General features: G+C 37.9%; 1 protein-coding gene and 1 non-coding gene across 2 annotated transcripts in view; both read right to left on the reverse strand.

Annotated features, from left to right (window-relative positions):
* The window catches only part of MALRD1 (MAM and LDL receptor class A domain containing 1), a 594,555-nt gene that overhangs the window by 116,307 nt on the left and 457,980 nt on the right, over positions 1–20,268 (reverse strand). Inside the window, exon 34 of the mRNA XM_039478847.2 lies at positions 4,033–4,296. Within this exon, the coding sequence (XP_039334781.2) occupies positions 4,033–4,296 (264 nt within the window). The remainder of the gene's footprint in view (positions 1–4,032; positions 4,297–20,268) is intronic.
* LOC120367688 (small nucleolar RNA U3) lies at positions 949–1,162 on the reverse strand. The gene has a single exon (XR_005582007.1). It is a non-coding gene; the product is annotated as a small nucleolar RNA U3 (small nucleolar RNA).

Genomic DNA, 20,268 nt, shown 5'->3' on the forward strand with positions numbered 1-20,268 from the left:
GATAAAACTATAATGAAAAATAATGTTTCTAATGGAAAGACAATATTCCATATGAAGTGTTTTTAAATGTTGAACTCACAGATTTATCTAAACATTCTTAATGTTAGAAAATTTATTTTTATAATAATAAAGGCCTGAAAATATCAATTCTTATTGATGTACCTGTCTAAAATTGTAAACATCTCCAAATCCTTATTCCTACAATATTTAAACACGGGAAAGTCACTGAAAACAAAGAAACCAATACTTTTTTCCTGCATCCCACTCCAATTACAACTTCCTGAAAGAGTTATCTGCAATCGATTTCCCTTTTTGACATTTCCCATTTGTTCTTTAAAAATATTGACATCAGAATTCTGCCCTCGCACTTCATAAATGTTTTCTCTCTAAGATCACCCAAAATCACCTTTTTGGCTTTTTCCAATTTATATATTCTTTAGGCCCTCTCTTATTTAATCTCTCAGAAACATTTCAACCTGTAAATATTTTGATACTAAAGGATTTCTGACTTTAAGCTCATCAGCCTCTTGTCACCCCACTATGTCTAGGATCACATCTTCTCAGTGTCTTCAATGTCTGCTTTTTCTTAACAGTCTTTTAGCTGTTCCTTCAGGTTCTGTCTGCCACTTTATCTCTTTCCTCTTTTATCTCATCCATACCCACAGCTTGAATAATCACGTGCTGATGGCGATGTATCCCTATATTATCTTATTTTAGCTCTCTCTTGAGCTTTATATGTACATTTCCAAACACATTCTGAACATTTCCATGTGCATGGGTCCCAGGTCTCATAAATACAACACATCTAAAAACGAAGCCACATCTTCCCACTATACATCCGTCTCCTCTTATTTTCCCTAACTCAAGCAATGGCACATAAGCTGTCCTGATGCCCAAATCAGAAACTTCGAAGTCATTCTTTTTTTTTTTTCTTTTTAATTACCAAAAACCACTCAGACTGCATCTTCTCCGTTTTACTTTCTGGAAAGAAGAGAAAAACATAATCAATGGCAAATGGCAGTTGGAGCCAAGCAACACCAAGAGCTGGCTTCATGCTCAGGAGAGAATGCTGCGCCTCCTCCTTGTGCCTCTGGTGCCCGACATGTGCAGAAAAACTTCTCCAGAAGCAAACCATAGACATGATCCCTGAAAGCACGGTCTTGGAAATCACTGTTGATTCCTTTCCTTCCTCATCACCTGACCATCCCTTAGGTCCATTCATAATCTTTACCTTATACTGTTATCTAATCAATTGCTTTGTATTTGAACTGTGACATCTTCTAACCAGTCCCCCTTCTTCACTCTAATCCATCTCATATCCAACTTAAGTGCAGTTATGTGGCCCTGGCATGGTGGCATGGTGGTGAGGATTCTGCAAGATCTGGGCCCTGCTTCTCTCTCCAGGATTCTTTCTATATTTTCAACCACAGACTCTGCTCTAGCAACACAAAATATGCTTCAGTCTAACAACTTGTTCTCTACTCCTGGAACAATCTTCACCTCACTTGAATCCAGATCTCTGCTTCATTTGCCCAATGACTATTTGTCTTTCTGAATTTGGCTGTGTAATCACTCTTCTTGTTAAAACGTAAAGACTCCATAGCACTATATAGAGAGAGTTCCATATGTGCCTTCTAACACGGGGTGCTTGACTCTGTCACAGGACTGGTCATCCAGCATTCCTGACTTTCACTGACAAGTCTCCTTCACTAATGTACAGCACATCTTCAGCCTGATCTCAGACAGCGTCATAACCATCTGTCTCGTCAATGTCTACATGGCCTTAGTTAGGCTCTTAACGAGGTTTGCGAATAAATGAATGAATGTGAGTTTACAAACCGTCATTCTAAACCAATAGGGGAGCCCCCAAAGACAGTTATGTCTTCAAATGCTGGGTGAATTATGACCACTGAATTCCTCTATTCTGTAATTTTGCTCTAGCATTTTGTCCCCAGTCTATCCTAACATGGGCTTATTTCCCTTTTGGAACAGAACTTCATAGGACTAGTCAAACTGCAATTTTCCAAGAAATGCCTAAATTTATAAGGACATGGTACTTTCCTAAGCTTCTCTTTAAATAGCAGTTGTATTTGAAGCCAAATATCATATGACTATATTGAACTCAATATGATTTCTATCAGCCAAATTACATTAGCGCTCTGATGGGAACAGGGATAAGTAACCTGGCAGACTTTCTCTTTTCTATTCACCTCCATTTGCTTACCTTTCTTCTAAGAAAAGATTATAAGACCTGACAGGTTGGCTGTATCTCAGAGAGAATATATAGCTAGGAAATAACGGGAAGTTGGAAAAACAATTTATTACCCTGAACCAGGAAAAGAGTTTCACTGATTTAAGGCTAAAGCCTTTAAACATCCCAAGGCATCTCTCTCTTCTTTCATTCACCTTTACTCCTTTTCCAATTGTTCCAGATTTCTGGAAGTCCAGACTACATAGGACCCTAAAATAACCCGCCCTTTTGCCCTTCCCTCTTTCCCTCTTTCCCTCCTTTCTTCTTTTCCTCCTTCCTTCATTCCTTCCATCCATCCATCCTTCCTGCCCTCCTTCCTTCCTTCCCTCCCTCCCTCCAGCTGTCCTTCCCTTCCTCCTTCTTTCCCTTCTTCCCTCCTTCCTGCCCTCCTTCCTTCCCTCCTTCCTTCCCTTTTTCCTTCCCTACCTCCCTCCTTCCTTCCTCCTTCCCTCTTCCATTTCTCCCTTCCTCCCTTCTATCTGTCTCCCTTTCATTCTTTTTTTTTTTTTTTTTTTTTTTTTTTTTAAATAGAGTCTCACTCTGTCACCCAGGCTGGAGTATAGTGATATAGTGGCACGCTCATAGTTCACTGCAGCCTCAAACTCCTGTGCCCAAGCAATCCTCCCACCTCAGCCTCCAGAGTAGCTGGGACTACAGGCATGCACCACCACATCTGGTTATTATTACTGCTACTTTTCTATAGATGGGGTCTCACTATGTTGCCCAGGCTGACTTTTAACTCCTGGGCTCAAGGGATCCTCCCCCCTCAGCCTCCCAAAGTGCTGGGATAACAGGCCTCAGTTACTGCACTCAGCCTCTTTCAATGTTCCCCTCTTATAGTTACATTTCAAACTGTTTTTTACTAATCAAAAAATTATGATCATTAACATAGAGCTTATGAACCTGTATTACTGAAGCCCTCATCCAAAAATACAATATGGTATAACAAAATACAAAGTAAGTAAGGAAGCAAACAAATAACTAAATAAAATGTTAAGGGTGTTTGGACACAACCATGATTATATACTCACTTTAAGATGTGTATAATTACTTCTTACCTAACATTCTTCCTTCCCTACCTGAAAGTGGCTAATTACAATAAAAAGCAAAGGTACTGAATACAGAGCTTGGGATTTTACACGCATTTGCTCAAATCGTCACAGCCTTGGTAGGTTAGGTATTACGGAATTCATTACATGGATGACAAAACTGAAATTGGCAGCACTCAACTTCCCCAAGATTGCACACATAGTAAGTAACAGGGATGAAATTCAAACCCATGTCTTTAGGATGTGTTATCCCATGAACTCTTAATCACATGACATTTACTCGGGTAATTATCCAGATCCAACCCCTAACTATGTATACCCTTTAAAACAAATATTTGTCAGCTGATCAGAAAGAGAGTATCTATCAACATGCCCTTTACTTAAGCCATCATCAAGAACCTTTATGATAGGAAGAAATTCTAACCACATTTCTTCAAACCACTTCCATAAACACATGTTAATGAGATAAAAACACATAAGGGGATGACTCAGATGTAAATAGAAGAGGAAAGAGAAAGGTTTAACAGAAAGTAGTGCGACCACAAACGGAGTGTTGCTAGAAACGCTGAGCAAAGGACAGACGCCTTGCTTTGCAACATAACAGAAAAGGCGACGTTATCGACGATACAATCACAGTAAGGTTCCAGGAAACTTCATTTCATCTACCAAGCTTTCTCTCTTTTTAAAGTGGCATTCCTTCCCTTGCACACGGAGTTAGTGAAAATAACTCACAGCAGACGAGTTCATCTTCATTCAAGTGGCAGTCGGGCACCCCATCGCATAGCAGGAGGGAAGGGATACATTCGTCTGTAGAGCACAGGAACTCCATGTTACTACAGAGTGGAGGGGTGGGGCTGAGAGGACAATCCATTTCATCAGATCCGTCTATGCAGTCTTCATGTCCGTCACATTTCCCTGAGAGAGGGACACAGTGGAGTGTGTAGATACAAGAAAACTGATCGGCTTCACAGGGTGACGGCTGCACTGTGACAGGACCTAAGAAAGAGAGCAAGTCAAGTCGTTTCAGCTTTAGGGAAGTTACCTCCATCTGATACTAAGACATTGCAGGTTGCATTGATTATTGTACAAAATGAATCTGGTTAATTTAAGTAAATTAATTTCAAATTAGGAATAATATGAAGCCTATAAAACATGCAAACTTGATTCCAGAATATGTCTTATCATAATCTCTCAGGAACAATATTAACATTTATTTTAAATTCAATAATTTGGGGGAATTATTAATTTTTAATAATTCCCACAAATTACTGAATTATTAAGTTATTTTAATAATTAAAATGATTATTTGATTATTGGTTGCACTGATAACTTCTTTAGTGGTGCTTTCTGAGACTTTGGTGCACGCATCACCTGAGCAGTGTACACTGTAACTGATAGTCTTTTATCCCTTACCCCACTCCCAATCTTTCCTCTCTGAGCCCCCACAGTCCATTATATCATAATTATGCCTTTGCATACTCATAGCTTAGCTCCCACTTATACATGAGAACATACAATATTTAGTTTTCCATTCCTAACTTACTTCACTTAGGATAATGGCCTCTAGCTCCATGCTAGTTGCTGCAAAAGACATTATTTCATTCCTTTCTATGGCTGAGTAGTGTTGCATGATGTATATATACTACATTTTCTTTATCAACTTGTTGGTTGATGGGCATTTAAGTTGGTTTCACATCTTTGCAACTGTGAATTGTGCTGCTATAAACATGCATATGCATGTGTCTTTTTTATATAATGACTTTTTTGGGGGGTAGAAACCCCAGTAGTGAGATTGATGGATCAAAGGGTAGTTCAACTTTTAGTTCTTTAAGCCATCTCATTCTGTTTTCCATAGCGGTTGTACTAATTTGCATCCCCACCAGCAGTGTAAAAATGTTCCCTTTTCACTACATCCGTACCAACATCTATCATTTTTTGCCTTTTATTTATGGTCATTCTTACAGGCACAATATTTTTTTAAAAGGCATCATTGACATGAAAACTGACACCTTCAAATGAAAGAATATATATTGATTTCTATGCCTTCAATTGCACTACTAAATCAGATTGTGCTAGAGAGTAAAGATACTTCCACTTAGTAAATTAGAAACTTTGGAAAGGTGCACTTACGATTTTACAATTTAAAGGAATTGTTACAATATCAGAATATCGCTTATGTACTGCCTGTTAGTGGCCTCCACCCAGGGAATCTGGCTCTTGAGACCCTGGGCAGGGCCGGGCCACAGATGTAGAGATCTGCTATGTTTTGTCACACTGCACTCTGTCCTTGAATCTTGCTTACTGGTCAAAGGCCATGTGCTGCCATATTTAAAGCCAGATAAAATCATAGTGTAATCTAAGATGTTGCACTAGGAATCTTGAAGATAACCTGCTTCAAACCCAACCAACTCATTTTGCAAATGAAGACACTGAAGCCCACATATTTTAAATATCCAAATACACAATGCTAGTGTAATAAACTTTTATTACAGAAAACTTTTCTGCAGCAAAGGTTTGAGTCCACATTAAGTCAGACTTAAAGCAGAGGCTGAGTGTTGAGTGTTGACCATCATATTTCTAAAGGTGAGGAACGTATGTGAATATATAGGACTGCACTAATTGGTGATTAGTTGGGGGGTTCTTATACTGTGTGTTGTCTCTGTGCTAGTTAATGAGGGATTCATCAACATAATACGGAAAAAATACAGTGCCAGATAGTAGTGGAGGCCAGTTCAGAAATGGTTTATTTTTTCTTGACATTTTAATCTATTTTTACATATGGGTTGTATGAGAATAATTTATATTATATGTAAAGATGATACAGCAAATTCATTTTCAAAATTAGATTTGAAAGTCCCTCTCCCTCCTCAGTGAACCAATAGTGAAGATATATCTGGAAGGTATTTAGACTCTGACCCTATGAACAAAGCCATGTATCTGAGATACACATGGGCCATGCTTAGGGGGTCTATGTTCATGGAAATCAGTACGTTTAAGTAGGAGAGGGATAAATATATGATACAGAGACATCACTATCACGTTCTAATCTAACTGCCTGAGATCACAGCAGCATATATTGCAATGTTCCAATGTACAAATTCTAAATTCAAACTTTGAAAGTAAGTTGGATTTAAATCTGTGTACTTTTACATACAGCTCTTCTGATACTGAACCATGGTCAAATAAACAGTTTATCTGTGATCTTTTCATTAGATTAATCTTATACTTAAAGAAGGATGGAAATTCTTAATTTTTTTCTAAAGTATTTTATTCACGAAATTTTCATCTTTATGAGCTCACCAAAGGTTGAAAAGGTTTAACAAATTCTTTGCATATGATAAGAATCTAGAACCATCCTTTAGTAATATCTATGACTTAGTTAAGCATTACCCTTTTCTTTTTTAAAAAAAAATGAGGAAGGTAACATTGTCTATTTGAAAACAAACACAGACTCCTTATGTTTCCCAGTTTCTATTCAGAACGGTGTGTGTGTGTGTGTGTGTGTGTGTGTGTGTGTGTGTGTGTGTGTGTGTTCCTTTATATTTTTTCTTACATTGGATATGGAAATGTAAAATTTTCTCCTTTTGGAGATAGCCTTTGCATTAATGCCAAAATTATTTTCATTGAACAGCATCCAAAACGCACTTGTTCTAGGCCCTTCCATTCATTGACTGGTGAGCTGGAGATAAAATGGCCAGGATGTATGCCACAATGTAGGGCATTTATGAAGAGCCAGTGCAGCTCCAGAGCTCCCCATGGTATTGGCTGAGCCCCTTACTGCACCTGTATCACAAATAAATCCCACCCGCCACCCGCCCGATACACAGTTGTTTCTTCCCGTCCTTTGCAGGGACGTTCCTGAGAGAATTTCTAATAAATCTCTGACGTGGAATCTCCCTTAACGTCAGCTTCCCCGGGAACATGACTTATAAAACTATCCAAACATCAGAATGAATCTAGTTTAAATTAAGTTTCCTCTGAACTGCTTCTCAAATTTTCTAATGAAATAATTCAGATGTAGGGAGAACATGACTTTGCACTCCTACGGAGAGTCTAGTCTCCTAGCCAAGAGCAGTCCTTCTTTAACTCCGTATTTCTTTTGTCTCTTGTTTTAACCTAATGAAAATTCTGTGTTCTACTATAAATCCATACTTTTTTGATGTAAGTGGTTTCCTTTAGGTAATTAAATAAAACTAATACTCCTAGAAGATGTTATCTTTTCACTTGGATGCACTCTGCCACATACATGCTTTAAGAAGTGTGGCTGGCCAAGCGTGGTGGCTCATGCCTGTAATCCCAACATTTTGGGAGGCTGAGGTGGGCAGATCATCTGAGGTCAGGTGTTCAAGACCAGCCTGACCAACATGGTGAAACCCCGTCTCTACCTAAAATACAAAAATTAGCCTGGCCTGGTGGTAATCCCACCAACTCAGGAAGCTGAGGCAAGAGAATCACTTGAACCCAGGAAGTGAAGGTTGCAGTGAGTCGAGAGAGTGCCACTGAACTCCAGCTTGGGCAACAAGAGCAAAACTTTGTCTTGGTAAAAAGAAAAGAGAAGTGTGGCCACTGTTAAAAAGTTTTTTCTAAAACATTAATGTTAACAGATTTACTCTTGGGTCTCAACCACGGGTTTACCTAATTATTATAGGAGGATTACAAACTTCAAGTGTGTTGGAATCAACCATAAAGTGTATCTTATGTTGCAGTTTGCAGTTGATTTATCATTTATATATTGGAGCTGATCATAATATACAATTCCTTTAACTCTGTAAAATAAGAACAACTTTCATGGTTCTCTTTTTAATACTCTGAAAAATCTCAGCACTACCTTAAACGCATGTTACTAAGGAAAAGAACCAATCTGAAAAGGCTACATGCTGTCTGATTTTGACTATATGACATTCTAGAAAAGGCAAAATTATGGAGACAGGAAAAAGATCTGCCAGGAGTTATGGGACGGGAGGTAGGGCAAGGAGGAATGAACAGGTAGAGCACGGGGAATTTTTAGGACAGTGAAACCAAACGGATGTATAACATTATAATTGTGGATACACGTCATTACATGTTTGTCAAAATCCACAGAACTTTCAACACCCAGAGTGAAACTCCATGTATACTATGAACTTTGAGTGGCAATGTGCCAAAGTAAGCTCATCTCACTAACTGTAACAAATGTACCACTCTGGTGCAGAATGTAAATAGCAGGGAAGACTGTCAGGGTGGAGACAAGGAGTATATGGGACATTTTCTTCTCAATTCTGCTGTGAACCTAAAACTGCTGTAAAATATAAAGTATACACATACACAAACACACACACACACACACACACACACACACACATACTTTATCTATATAAACTAATATTGGTATACATAAATACCAATATTGGTACTGAGCTATCTATCTATTTTGTACCAATATACATTAGAACCTATGTTTCAGTCTGTACATCATATTTGATACTTTTCTCTTAAAATTTTAATTTTTTAATTTCTTCAAATCCCTTTTAATATGCAGTAATCCAACACTTAAAATGTACAATCAAACGTTTACCTTACCCTGAAACTGTACATCATTCAATATGTACAATTTCTCTTTTATCTTTATTGTATAAGTAATGTGACAGCACATACACATCAGCTAGTATGGGTTTCAGCAGAAAACAGGCTAAGAAATGTTGCTTTAGGCTAGAGGTGGTGGCTCAAGCCTGAAATCCCAGCACTTTGGGAGGCCAAGGCAGGCAGATGACTTGAGGTCAGCAGTTTAAAACCAGCCTGGCCAACATGGTGAAAGCCTACCTCTACTAAAAATACAAAAATCAGCCAGGCATGGTGGCATGTGCCTGTGATACCAGCCACTCGGGAGGTTGAGGTGAGACAATCGCTTGAACCCAGGAGGTGGAGATTGCAGTGAGCCAAGATTGTGCATTGCACTCTAGCCTGGGCAACGGAGTGAGACTCTGTCTCTAAATAAATAAATAAATAAGAAATGTTGCCTTAGAATTTATGGAATTAGGATACAAATTAGTTTTGGGAAAACGGATTCTGAAACAACAGAAAATTTCACAATCAAAGCTATACTTGTGCCATCAGGAAACTGCAATTGCATCAATACAAAAGCATCTTCACCAGGTCTTTACTCATGTTCTGCTCAAAATTGTGACTACAAATAGAGTTTGGACACTCCAAATCATATTGGATAAGTTTTAACCTCTCTTTGACGATACACTAACATTCTAATATCAAGCACAGTAAATGGCATAAGGTATGTGTTCAATCAAATATTTCTCACATACATCAATGGTTTAAATAGCAATTTTATTTTTCTTGATAATTAACATGGAATTAGATAACCTAAATGGATACACTAAAGAATGCATTCACTGGTTATTTCCATGGACTAAATCACAAATAATAAAAGAGTACATTAACAAAATAGAAACTGGAAAGCTCTTTAAAAAATAAATTTTCTAATATATTTGAATATAAATTTATAATTCAGTAAAGAACTCTGTCATTCAATTCATATGCATCCTACAGGTCTTCACCAATTGCTTCAGAAGTTTTACGTGATTTTCCATAGAGGACTTTTGCAAATGATGTTGTATATAAATGTGTGTGTGTGTGTGTGTGTGTGTGTGTGTGTGTGTGTGTGTGTATGGAATAAACCTGCCATTTTTGTCTTCTACTACATCTTATAAGAGAAGAAAGGAAAATATTTAAGAAAAAAAAACCCACCTAGGATAAGGGATTTAGGAACTGGCATTTAGGAACTTCAACATTCCCAGTAACCAAGACATCTCTCTGATTACCGTATTCCACTTCACTTTGTGCTATGCAGACAGTTCCAATCCTTGACACTGTGGGTGTTTCTCTGTCCTCCCACAAGATGTTAAGTTTCATTGTTCATTTAATGTTTGCACAGCAGTGGAAGCATATTTCCTATAGCAATAAAAATTATTTCACACTGATAATTTAGAGTGAAATTCAATGAAATGTTCTCATGAATTTCATACAAGTTCCATAAAAGACTAAAGTGCCCAAGGATAATCTGATGGATTTTTATCTTTATGATTAATATGTTTAGAGAAAAGAAAAATTGTGTTTTGCAAGAAAAATGATACACACATAGAACTTCAATTTTAAAGGGCAGAAATTATATTGTTGCCAAATATTGTCATACTCAGTGATATAGACAGTAAAAATGTTCATTGTAAAATACAATACACCTGTTACAAATGGGTAATTGTCTCTGGCCAGCATTTGATTAACAGCATTCAAAAAGATTACAAAAAAACTATGGTGGGAAGGGACCTATTATAATTTTGTAGCTGCAAGTACAAGTACTCTTGTTTAGAGGTTGTGAATTATAAGTTTATGCTTATGTCTCCATAAGAGTCCTTCATAAAGTATACAAATATTAATTGCTTTTTTAGTTTAATAAATCATCCTCTGTAGAGGGGAAAGAGAAAAGAATAACTTGATCTTATTTCATTTGCATGTGTTTAATAGCTTAAATACGCCTAGAAAAGTGGAACATGACCTCTATTTGACTAAAGACTCAGAGAGTCCTGGCATGCCTGGACTGTGTGTACGATAAGGAATGAGGAAGGCTCATTTGGCAACGACCAAAAAGTCAAAGGTCTGACAGAGAGACAAGAGTGCATAAGGCTGGGCACAGTGCTCACATCTGTCATCCCAGCACTTTGAGAGGCCAAGGCAGGTGGATCATGAGGTCAGGAGTTCGAGACCAGCCTAGCCAACATGGTGAAATCCCTTCTCTACTAAAAAATAAAACAATTAGCTGGGCGTGGTAGCATACACCTGTAATCCCAGCTACTCAGGAAGCTGAGGCAGGAGAATTGCTTGAACTCAGGAGGTAGAGGTTGCAGTGAGCTCAGATCACGCCACTGCACTCCAGCCTGGGTGACAGAGTGAGACTCTGAGTTCAAAAAAAAAAAAAAAAAAAAAAACAGGGAAGAAAACAGAGAACTTATGTCCAGTGTGGAAACTAACAAGCATCTGAGAAGAGATGAAGAGATGCCAAGTAGAAAGTGATAATTATTTTCACAGTGAATAACTGCAGCTATTCAAAGCCAAAGCTAAAATCAATATAGGAGAGAGCTAGAAAAATTCAAACTTAATACAAACATAAATATACTTAGGTATGTATATGTGATTTGTACAAATATGCATACACGCATGTATACACATCAAGAGGCAGGTTACCTGAAAGCAGGAAGCTACTCATTGATAACAGAGGAGCTTTGCAGAAGACAGTTGGGCAGTGGATGACAGGCAAAGTCCTTCAGAGAAAACAAGAGATTGAGGTGGAGGAGTGAAAACATTATTATCAGAGTCCTTCCTTTTTTCCCCAGCACATACAGAGGCTGCAGATTTGAAAGAAAATAAGATCTGAAGAAACAGAATGTCTTAAGAGGCCCCAAAAGTGTTATCACTTTTAGTCAACATCAATATTTGCCAGGATTATAGAGAATTCCTCCCTAACCAAAAATAGTGATACCACTGCAAGTGACTGAAATTGCATAAATGATGAATTTGCTGCCTTCATATAATGCCCAATGATCTAAAATGTATGTAAAAGTAGAAAATATATTAAAAATATAAAAAGGGAGGGTGGTTGCTGGTCATTTCTTTCCTGTCACGAGGCCTGGAACCCAAAGAGACCCCTGTGGATTACAGATTCATTCTTTTTTAATCATTTCCAGATGGTGCTATAGTTCCCAGTCTGACATATCTGTGTTAGTGTGGCCTCAATTACATGCGATGTTGGACAAGGTTGTATACTTGGCCTAATTTAACGCTGTTGCTCACTGATAGCTCTAGCTCATATTTACTGCAGGTTTATTTAATAGCTAAAGCATTCCCCAAATCCTCAACTCTTGATTTCTAACTTTAGGCCCAATATCATTAAATACATTCCTCTTTTAATTCAACATTCACATTGCTTCCAGCACACATTTCCCAAAGGAAGAACTCTGCTGAAAAATGATTCTCCAACACCTTACAGGGTTAAGCCTACTGTTTTTAGCTGGTATTCAACACACTGATATGATTCAGACTTACCTATGCTCACATTCTTCCTCATAAAACTCTAAAATTGCAGAGGAAATAAGAATATTTCAAATGATAGAATGTGCATTATATTCTTGGCTAGTTGGTGTAAGGCAGAGAAGGAGAAAGTCATCATCGGTCCTATGAGTGGAAAGCTGTTACTTAGAGAAATTATGAACAGGTGCTTTGGTACCAATCAATAATCAGATATTTCTCTTAGTATAAGAGGCTGGGAATGGAGAGTGAGAAGCCATCTCTCATCACACACCATAAATATATACAATTAAAAAGTTCTAGGAGTTTTAGACAACCAGTGAAGAGTGTTAAATTTCATATACACTTTGGGAACATCTGTTCTACCTGTCTTAGAAAGGTCAAATGAAAGACACATCATTTAGTGAGATGGGCATTAGAGAAGACCACCCAAGAGTCAGGTATCACTCTACAGTTGTCTGTCAGAGAACTTCCAGGTGCAGGATTCTCAACCACTGTATGTTCCAACCAGTTAGAACAAGTGGCTGTGATACCATAACTTCCAGTTAACAGTGACTGGCACTAAAGACAAACACAAATATAGCTATGATTAACTGAAGAGTAACTTTTGAGGAATGTGAATAAGCAGCTTAACCTAAATTTTAAAGCATTGTATAGGATTATATCACTATTTCGTAAAACACAGAGATTTACACTGATTTCTGCCTTCCCAATAGAAACAACTAAAAGTGATTAAATTAAATTGTGTTGAGTTATCTTGTCCCATTATATAACACATGTTCTTAGAGCTTGTTGGTCAGAAAAGGCTGGCTCAGGTACTAAGATAGACGCTAAAATATGTATATATGGAAAGCCACAGGGTGCACATCTCACCAGCATAACCTAAGTTACATTACCATCAGAAGGAGAAGGAAGGGCAAACTACAAAGTTTAGATATTTTGGTTCTTGGACTGGCCTTTAAATTGGTCAGTCATGTATTCTGTGAAAAACACAACCATAAGCTTATCAACTCTCTTCTTTTTTTCTTTTCTTTTTTATTTCCCTCCTTTCTTCCTTCTTTTCTTCCTTCCTTCCCTCCCTCCCTCCCTCCTTCCCTCCTTCCTTCCTTCCTTCCCTCCTTCCCTCCTTCCCTCCTTCCTTCCTTTTCTCTTTTTTCTTTTCTTTCTTCTCACCCTGTCACCCAGCCTGGAGTGCAGTAGTGTGATCTTGGCTTACTGCAACCTCTGCTTCGTGGGTTCAAGTGATTCTCCTTCCTCAGCTGCCCAAGTAGCTGAAGCCATAGGTATGCATCGACACATTTAGCCAATTTTTATGTTTTTAGTAAAGACAGGGCTCTTCCTTCTTGGCCAGGGTGGTCTCAAACACCTGCCCTCAGGTGTTCTACCCAGCTCAGCTTTCCAAAGTACTGGGATTACAGACATGAGCTATCGCATCTGGCCTTGTTACCTCTTGGGATTATTTATTTATTTATTTTTACCAAAACCTGGTTATTTCTCTAATCCCATGTTTTCTATTTTGAGCAACTTTACATTGGTGAATAATGAAGACTCATATATGTATACACAGTCACTTTTTGTTGAACCATTAATCCCTGGCCAGGTCCCCATTTTCAACTATTTCTAAAAAGAGCAACTGGTCCTTTCTGGGTAAAATACTCTTATACCTCAATAAGATGCTACTGTAAAAAATACTAGTCATTCTGGGAAAGTCCCTTGTTTTTCTATTTGAAAAATATATATATTTTCTTAAAACTTATACTGTTAAGCAAAGCAGTGTTGCTTTCTTCTATTTCTTAGGCAATAAATGAACTTGTTTTTATAGTCTGGATACTTTCCAGCAAACAACATATGTGTTCCAGGGAATCAGGAAAATCGTAATAAAAGTAGACTCTCTTAGCCCAAGAGAACGAAACAGGGCCAGATTGACCCTGGCTGTGAAAAGCCCACAGAATCTCTCTGACACACTTGGCCTGGTAAAACATTTGGATGCTGAGCTTTTCTGAGAGAAAATAAGAGTCGGCAAATGTTATAACTTCCAAAAGTGACCAGGAATTTAGGAATTGATTATTGTTTCCACATGGTAACAAAATTACTGAGTTACCATGCCATGTTTTATTTTATATATACACATATACATGTTCTATTACAAACATTTTAATGCATATGTGTTTATGTGATCAACGTCATTCGTCATGTAAAAGCCTTCATCTTTAAGGCAGAATTTTGGGACAGTGATTTGTGTTTTATCTTTGGGTTCTGTGTGAGACACTTGTGAAATTCAGGTTAATGAAATATTCACACTGAGAGTGATTTTTCCATGGTTGTCATTTGGACTTCTTCACCCTAATTTAACAAAATTCCTTCCACCCTGATGATCAGCAGGCAACCAAGTAAAAACCACCTCCTAGAATAACAGGCAGACTCCTCCAAAGGCTGTCAAGCAGGGAATCCAGGTTTAACTCCCTTAAGCCTGCCTGGTATTAGCATTTAATGCCATTTTCTGGCTCTAGTGTTTTTGCCTTCAAATCTAATATCCCTTCTAGGAGTAAAAAGGAATTAACCCATCTTTTGACAAACAGTAAGGACTTCATGACCCACAATAATAGATTTAAAACCTAATAATATTCTATAATCCAATAAGTGAATCAGGATTGACTGGTAATCATTTCCTTTCGACTTTTATATATTTATCACTATCCATTTTAAAACAAGGCCTTGTAAATCACTAACTGAACCGAAAATCATAAAAATGACACTTGTATTAAAACCAAGTGTTAAATAATTTATCTACGATTGCTATAATATATGTAATGGATACCTACTCTATGTTATATATTGACTTGAAATTTATTTTACATTTTTCTTAATCAACTTTGAAGTTAAAGATCACTCATTCTTGCCAAATCAAAAAATAATGTGGATTTTTCAATGTGGAGGAAATAAAAATGACAGAGAACAAGCTAAAGATATCAACAATATCTTCTCAGATATATTACAGAAGAACTGCAAAGTTAAGGCTAAGACAATCTCAGAGCATGGTTTCCTGTGGGGAGGATTAAGGATAAGTTCATGAAGGAGGCAGCTTTCGCTCTGCTCCTGAAATTGGAGAAGGATTTACACAAGAGGAGATAAAGAGCTATGCTTTCTTAGGCAGAGAAGTGGTAGGACTAAAGTCACAGAGATAAAGGGATACTTGAGAAACACAAAGGATCCTGTTTGAAGGGATCATTTTATAGACAGAGACAGACAAGTCAGTAGGTGTGCTAAAGAATAAGAAACGTATTCAGTAGGCAATTAACCACTAAGCATTTTTCTCCTCTTTATAACTTGCATGAATTTATATATTTTGATTAATTTCCCTTCTATTTGTTATCTATTACACCATGAAAGTATACATAGAGGGTTTATTGTTGCTGTTTAATGTTATAAGGTGACCCAAATGTTGCAGAATTTTCAAGCTTAATTCTGATAAAATGAGAATCAAAATGGCTACCATCCAGAGATACATGTTGTGGAAATTAGATATGATCAAGCAACTTACTGTGACTTTGAAGTGTGGAGATATGACTTGGGATTGGAAATGGTATGCTCCAACCAGCACTTTTAATGTTGGAGGAGTGACATAGGGAGTATCAGAGATGATTCGTAGTGATGGCAGAGGGGTAGATAGCTCAGCTTCCAAAGCAATTACTTGAAGGCAGTGGCGTTAGCCAGTCTTACCATCAAATGCTGTCAATCTCATTTGCTTCCTGCTCATGTCCCTGGTTTGGATTCTTAGCCTAACTTCTGAATTTTGGAGCAATCCAATATCCTTTCAGTAAACTTACTTTTTGCTTGAGTTAGCCCAAGCGTAATTGTGTTGCTTGCAATAACATATTCTTTTGGCTACTGTGGTAAGACAGGTCAGTGGTCTACCTTTCTGTCACTGACAACATAATTGAGACTAGAGGATTTAATTTGAAAGTTGTATACGTGTGATTAAATTAGATACATCAGTTATGTGGCCATTACAGAGATTCTGATTAATAATAAAAAGATCTCAAATGAGAATTTGGACAGTAAGAAGAAACTTGGAGAGAAAAAAATGGCAACATTTATAGAACTTGTTGACTGAGTTGCATTGAGAGTAAGGATAAGGAGCAGTAGATAATAACTGTTTTCAAAGTGTGTATTTAGAAAGGTACACACAGGCTTTGAAGACATTACTGGCATCCCCTTATCATTATTCATAACTAAAAGATTTTTGAGGCCTTTATCAACGGAAACAAAATGTATAAATACCCTTATTATGAAAAAAAAAAGTATTGCTTTTTTGGCAATATTCTCTATTCATAATGCTGAGTAAATGTTCTTTTGTTTGTTTTTCTTTTTGGGATGAACCATGGCCTTTGCTTTCATCCCACTGTCTAGCTGGGAGGGAGGTGGTTCTGTTGAATCTGAGGCTCACTCCTCCGACACTATATGCAGCAGCCTGCTTGTACTGGTTTACCTGCTGTTGCTGAGCATCTATTTTTAATATCACCTTCAGTGATGTCACATACATAGCCTGAAATCAACCATGTTGGGACTATTTATATCAGAGAAACAGACAAATGCTACAAATCAGGGCTTTGTTTAGCCCTGCTGGGTCCTGCCTATACCAATAGTTGGCACTCTTGCATTTGACTGAAAAAAAAAAAAAAAAAAAATCCATGAATAAGTGAACCTGTGCAATTAACAACATCCATTTCGTTCAAGGGCAAACTGTACTTTAAACTTTCAGGTATGCATCCCTATCTCAGTATTTTCTTAGATTATAAACTCCTGGAGAGCTGTAGGTATGACCACATTCCTACCTGCCTTTCCAATCCAATTCAAGGGCAGCACATACATTTTCAACAATATTGACTGAATGAATGGCATACTTAAATTCACAGACATGCCCAGTAGTGCGAAGTTTTCTGCATCTAACTGCAATGACATTTCTACTTTTTCTTCGCTGCCCTAATTCCCAGATCCCCTTTAACTCCTCCTTTTCTCTGAACTCTCTACTCTCCCATGTGATGCTCTGTGCCTTCTTTCTGCCTCCCTAATCCTCTCCTCCAAATCCAGCCTCATATAATCATAAAATGGCAGAGTTGGAAGGGATTTAACCAATCATCTATTTCATTTCCCCAATGACATAACATGGCCCAGAGAGTTTAAATGATTTGCTCAAAATTATACAAGTATCTAGTGGCACAGCCATGGTTTCAACTCAGCTGTCCAAAATTTTAATCCTGTAGTTGTCTTTCCATCACTGGATACAACCACACAGAGCCTGCTGGCCTATTCAAAAAGTTCATTCTCCTTCTCTCTCTATCTCTTGTTCTCAATATCTTTTTTTCCCCAAACATGAAATTGAGAACAACGCAGGAGGCTGAGGTCACTAGTGAGTGTGAAGAGAGAGGTGCCATATAAATTCAGCTGATGGTGACTTTTACTTAATTATCTGTTCATTCAATATATTTATCTAGTCATACAACATACTTATTCAGAGCTAACTACATAATGGGAACTCATCCAGGCACATAGAATACACCATTGAACACAACTGACAAAGATCTCTGCCTTTAAATAATTTGTGTTCAAGAGATTACACCTGAAAATTCTTATTGGACTTGCTTTTCAAGTTTAGAGACATGAAAGGAGAATGGGAGTCTCTATTCATTGATGAAGTGAGAGTCATTATTTTTCATCAGTGAAACAGAATTTGTACTATTTTCCCTTGACTACCTTATGAATTTTATTTTTTATTTTGTCTGACACTTTGCTATTTGTCCTTAACTTATATTTATCAAGTCAAGACAAACGGATGCCATATGAAGACATTTCTTTTCTTTAGAATCTGCATTCACTCTCTGAAGATCTGTTTTCTTTCAACTCAACAACAACCAAATCTAGTTGGGGGGAAAAAAGTGTCCATAATGTTAATTTCCCAAATTAGAGTTTTCTCAGCATTTGAATACATGGTAGCATCTCTTCTTATTTACTGTACTTATCTAAGAAAGTTTCAGATGCAGCATGTTTCAGCTGAGAATATTAATCATAGACATGTTAGATCCCTTAAGTATTATTCTTAGGTTTTTCAAAATGATTCCTCATCTGCATGAAATGGTCAATGCAACTCTTAGGAAAGGCACATTCCTAAATCCTGACAATAATCATTTCATGGATGAAAAAAATTAGGTCCAATGAGTAGTAAGTTAGCATAATAAAGATTTTTTTTTTCTTTTTGGAGGATGGGTAGGGGATGGCTGGCCATGGGAAAAGTTTAATGATTATTCTAGGAAGAGAAAAAAAAAATGAGGCAGGGGGCAAATCCCTGCTTTTCCTGCCTATAGTTGGATAAAATGTGCTTTATTTTCTGATTTTTTCTGTTCCACTGGGCTTCCATGATTCCAGTTGCCTGGCTGTCTCTTCTACCCAGGTTCAGAGGAATGGACACTGGCAGCTGGCTGAGATGGGCAGGTGCCCTGATTCACCAGGCCTGTCATGCAGAGCCATGCCAGCCTTGAGTCCCTCCTGGGAGAGGGCCATGTTGATGTGGGGCTGAGACTTAACGGCTTCCAGGGCCAGGAAGGGGTTTCCGACCTGGGGTAGGATCCAGAAGGAACATGTCCCATGGTCAAGGTCATCTGCCTGCTATATGGAATCTAGAGTTCATGGCTCAGTGGGGTTCCTTCCCAGACAACAAACAAGAGAGAAAGAAAGCAAAGCAGGAAGCAGTGCATAATGGAAATTTGCACCCAGTTCTTGACTATAAAATAGACTTCAATGTTCCCAGTTGTATTAGTTTCCTAAGGTCACAGTAATGACGTTTCACAAGCCGGATGGCTGAAAACAACAGACGTTTATGCTTCCACAGTTGTGGGGGCCAAAAGTCTGAATTCAAGGTATTTCTAGGGCCGTGCTCTCTCTGAAGGTTCTGGAGAGAAGCTGCTCCACTACTTTTTGTTAGCTTCTTTTGACTCACCATGAGCATTCAAAAAGACGCTATAAGTCTGGCATTCCTTGGCTGGTGTATGAGTTGCTCCAACCTCTACCTCCTTCATCACATGGTGCTCTCTGTGAGTCATGTTCTCTTCTCCTTCTAAGGACATTGGTCATACTGGATTAGGGCCCAGTCTACTCCAGAATGCCTTTAATTCACATCTTAATTACATCCACGAAGGTCTTATTTCTAAATGACGTCACATTCTGAGGTCCTTCAAAGGACGTGGAGTTTTGAGGAGATACTATTCTACCCAGTACACCTGCCAACTTCTGTATGGAAATAATCCACTTCTTAGCTATGGAGCAAACTCCATAGAACTGTGTCTATTAGCATTCGCCACCTTATTAAACTCCTGACAAAACTCTGTAGAAAGGCACAGTATTTTCAAGCCATTGTTGTTTCAAATATTTTACAGCCTCACACATAGTTTAAAAAATATCAGTGTCCTACTGGTGCTGTAAAATGTTTCTTCATCACGGAGACAGATGGGATCCTCTTTGTTTCAAATGACAGAAGTAAAACAGAAAACACATTTCTCTTGTGGACACTCACATAGCTAAGAAAAACAGATGCAATGAAAATAAACACACTCTTCTGCTGACTCAGAATTTCTGAAGATTCTTTATTTCATCAAGTTAGACTCATTTACAAAATGTTGCCCTGGGAAACCTAAAGTAATTAAGGTGGTACAGAGAAGTAATAATGCAGAAAGTAAGGGCTGGTGGGGGACAGGGCTGCTGCTTTTAGTGGAATCTTCTATATGGAAAGAAAACCGTAGGTAACTTGGGGTGACAAATGTCATTGTTCTGGATTCCTTCCAATTAAGGGAGTTTGTGGCGGTGGGAAAAACAACAACACAACACCTAATATGAGGTTGAAATGCA

This window comes from Saimiri boliviensis, chromosome 8 (assembly GCF_048565385.1).
Source record: "Saimiri boliviensis isolate mSaiBol1 chromosome 8, mSaiBol1.pri, whole genome shotgun sequence".
NCBI classification, from domain to species: domain Eukaryota; kingdom Metazoa; phylum Chordata; class Mammalia; order Primates; family Cebidae; genus Saimiri; species Saimiri boliviensis.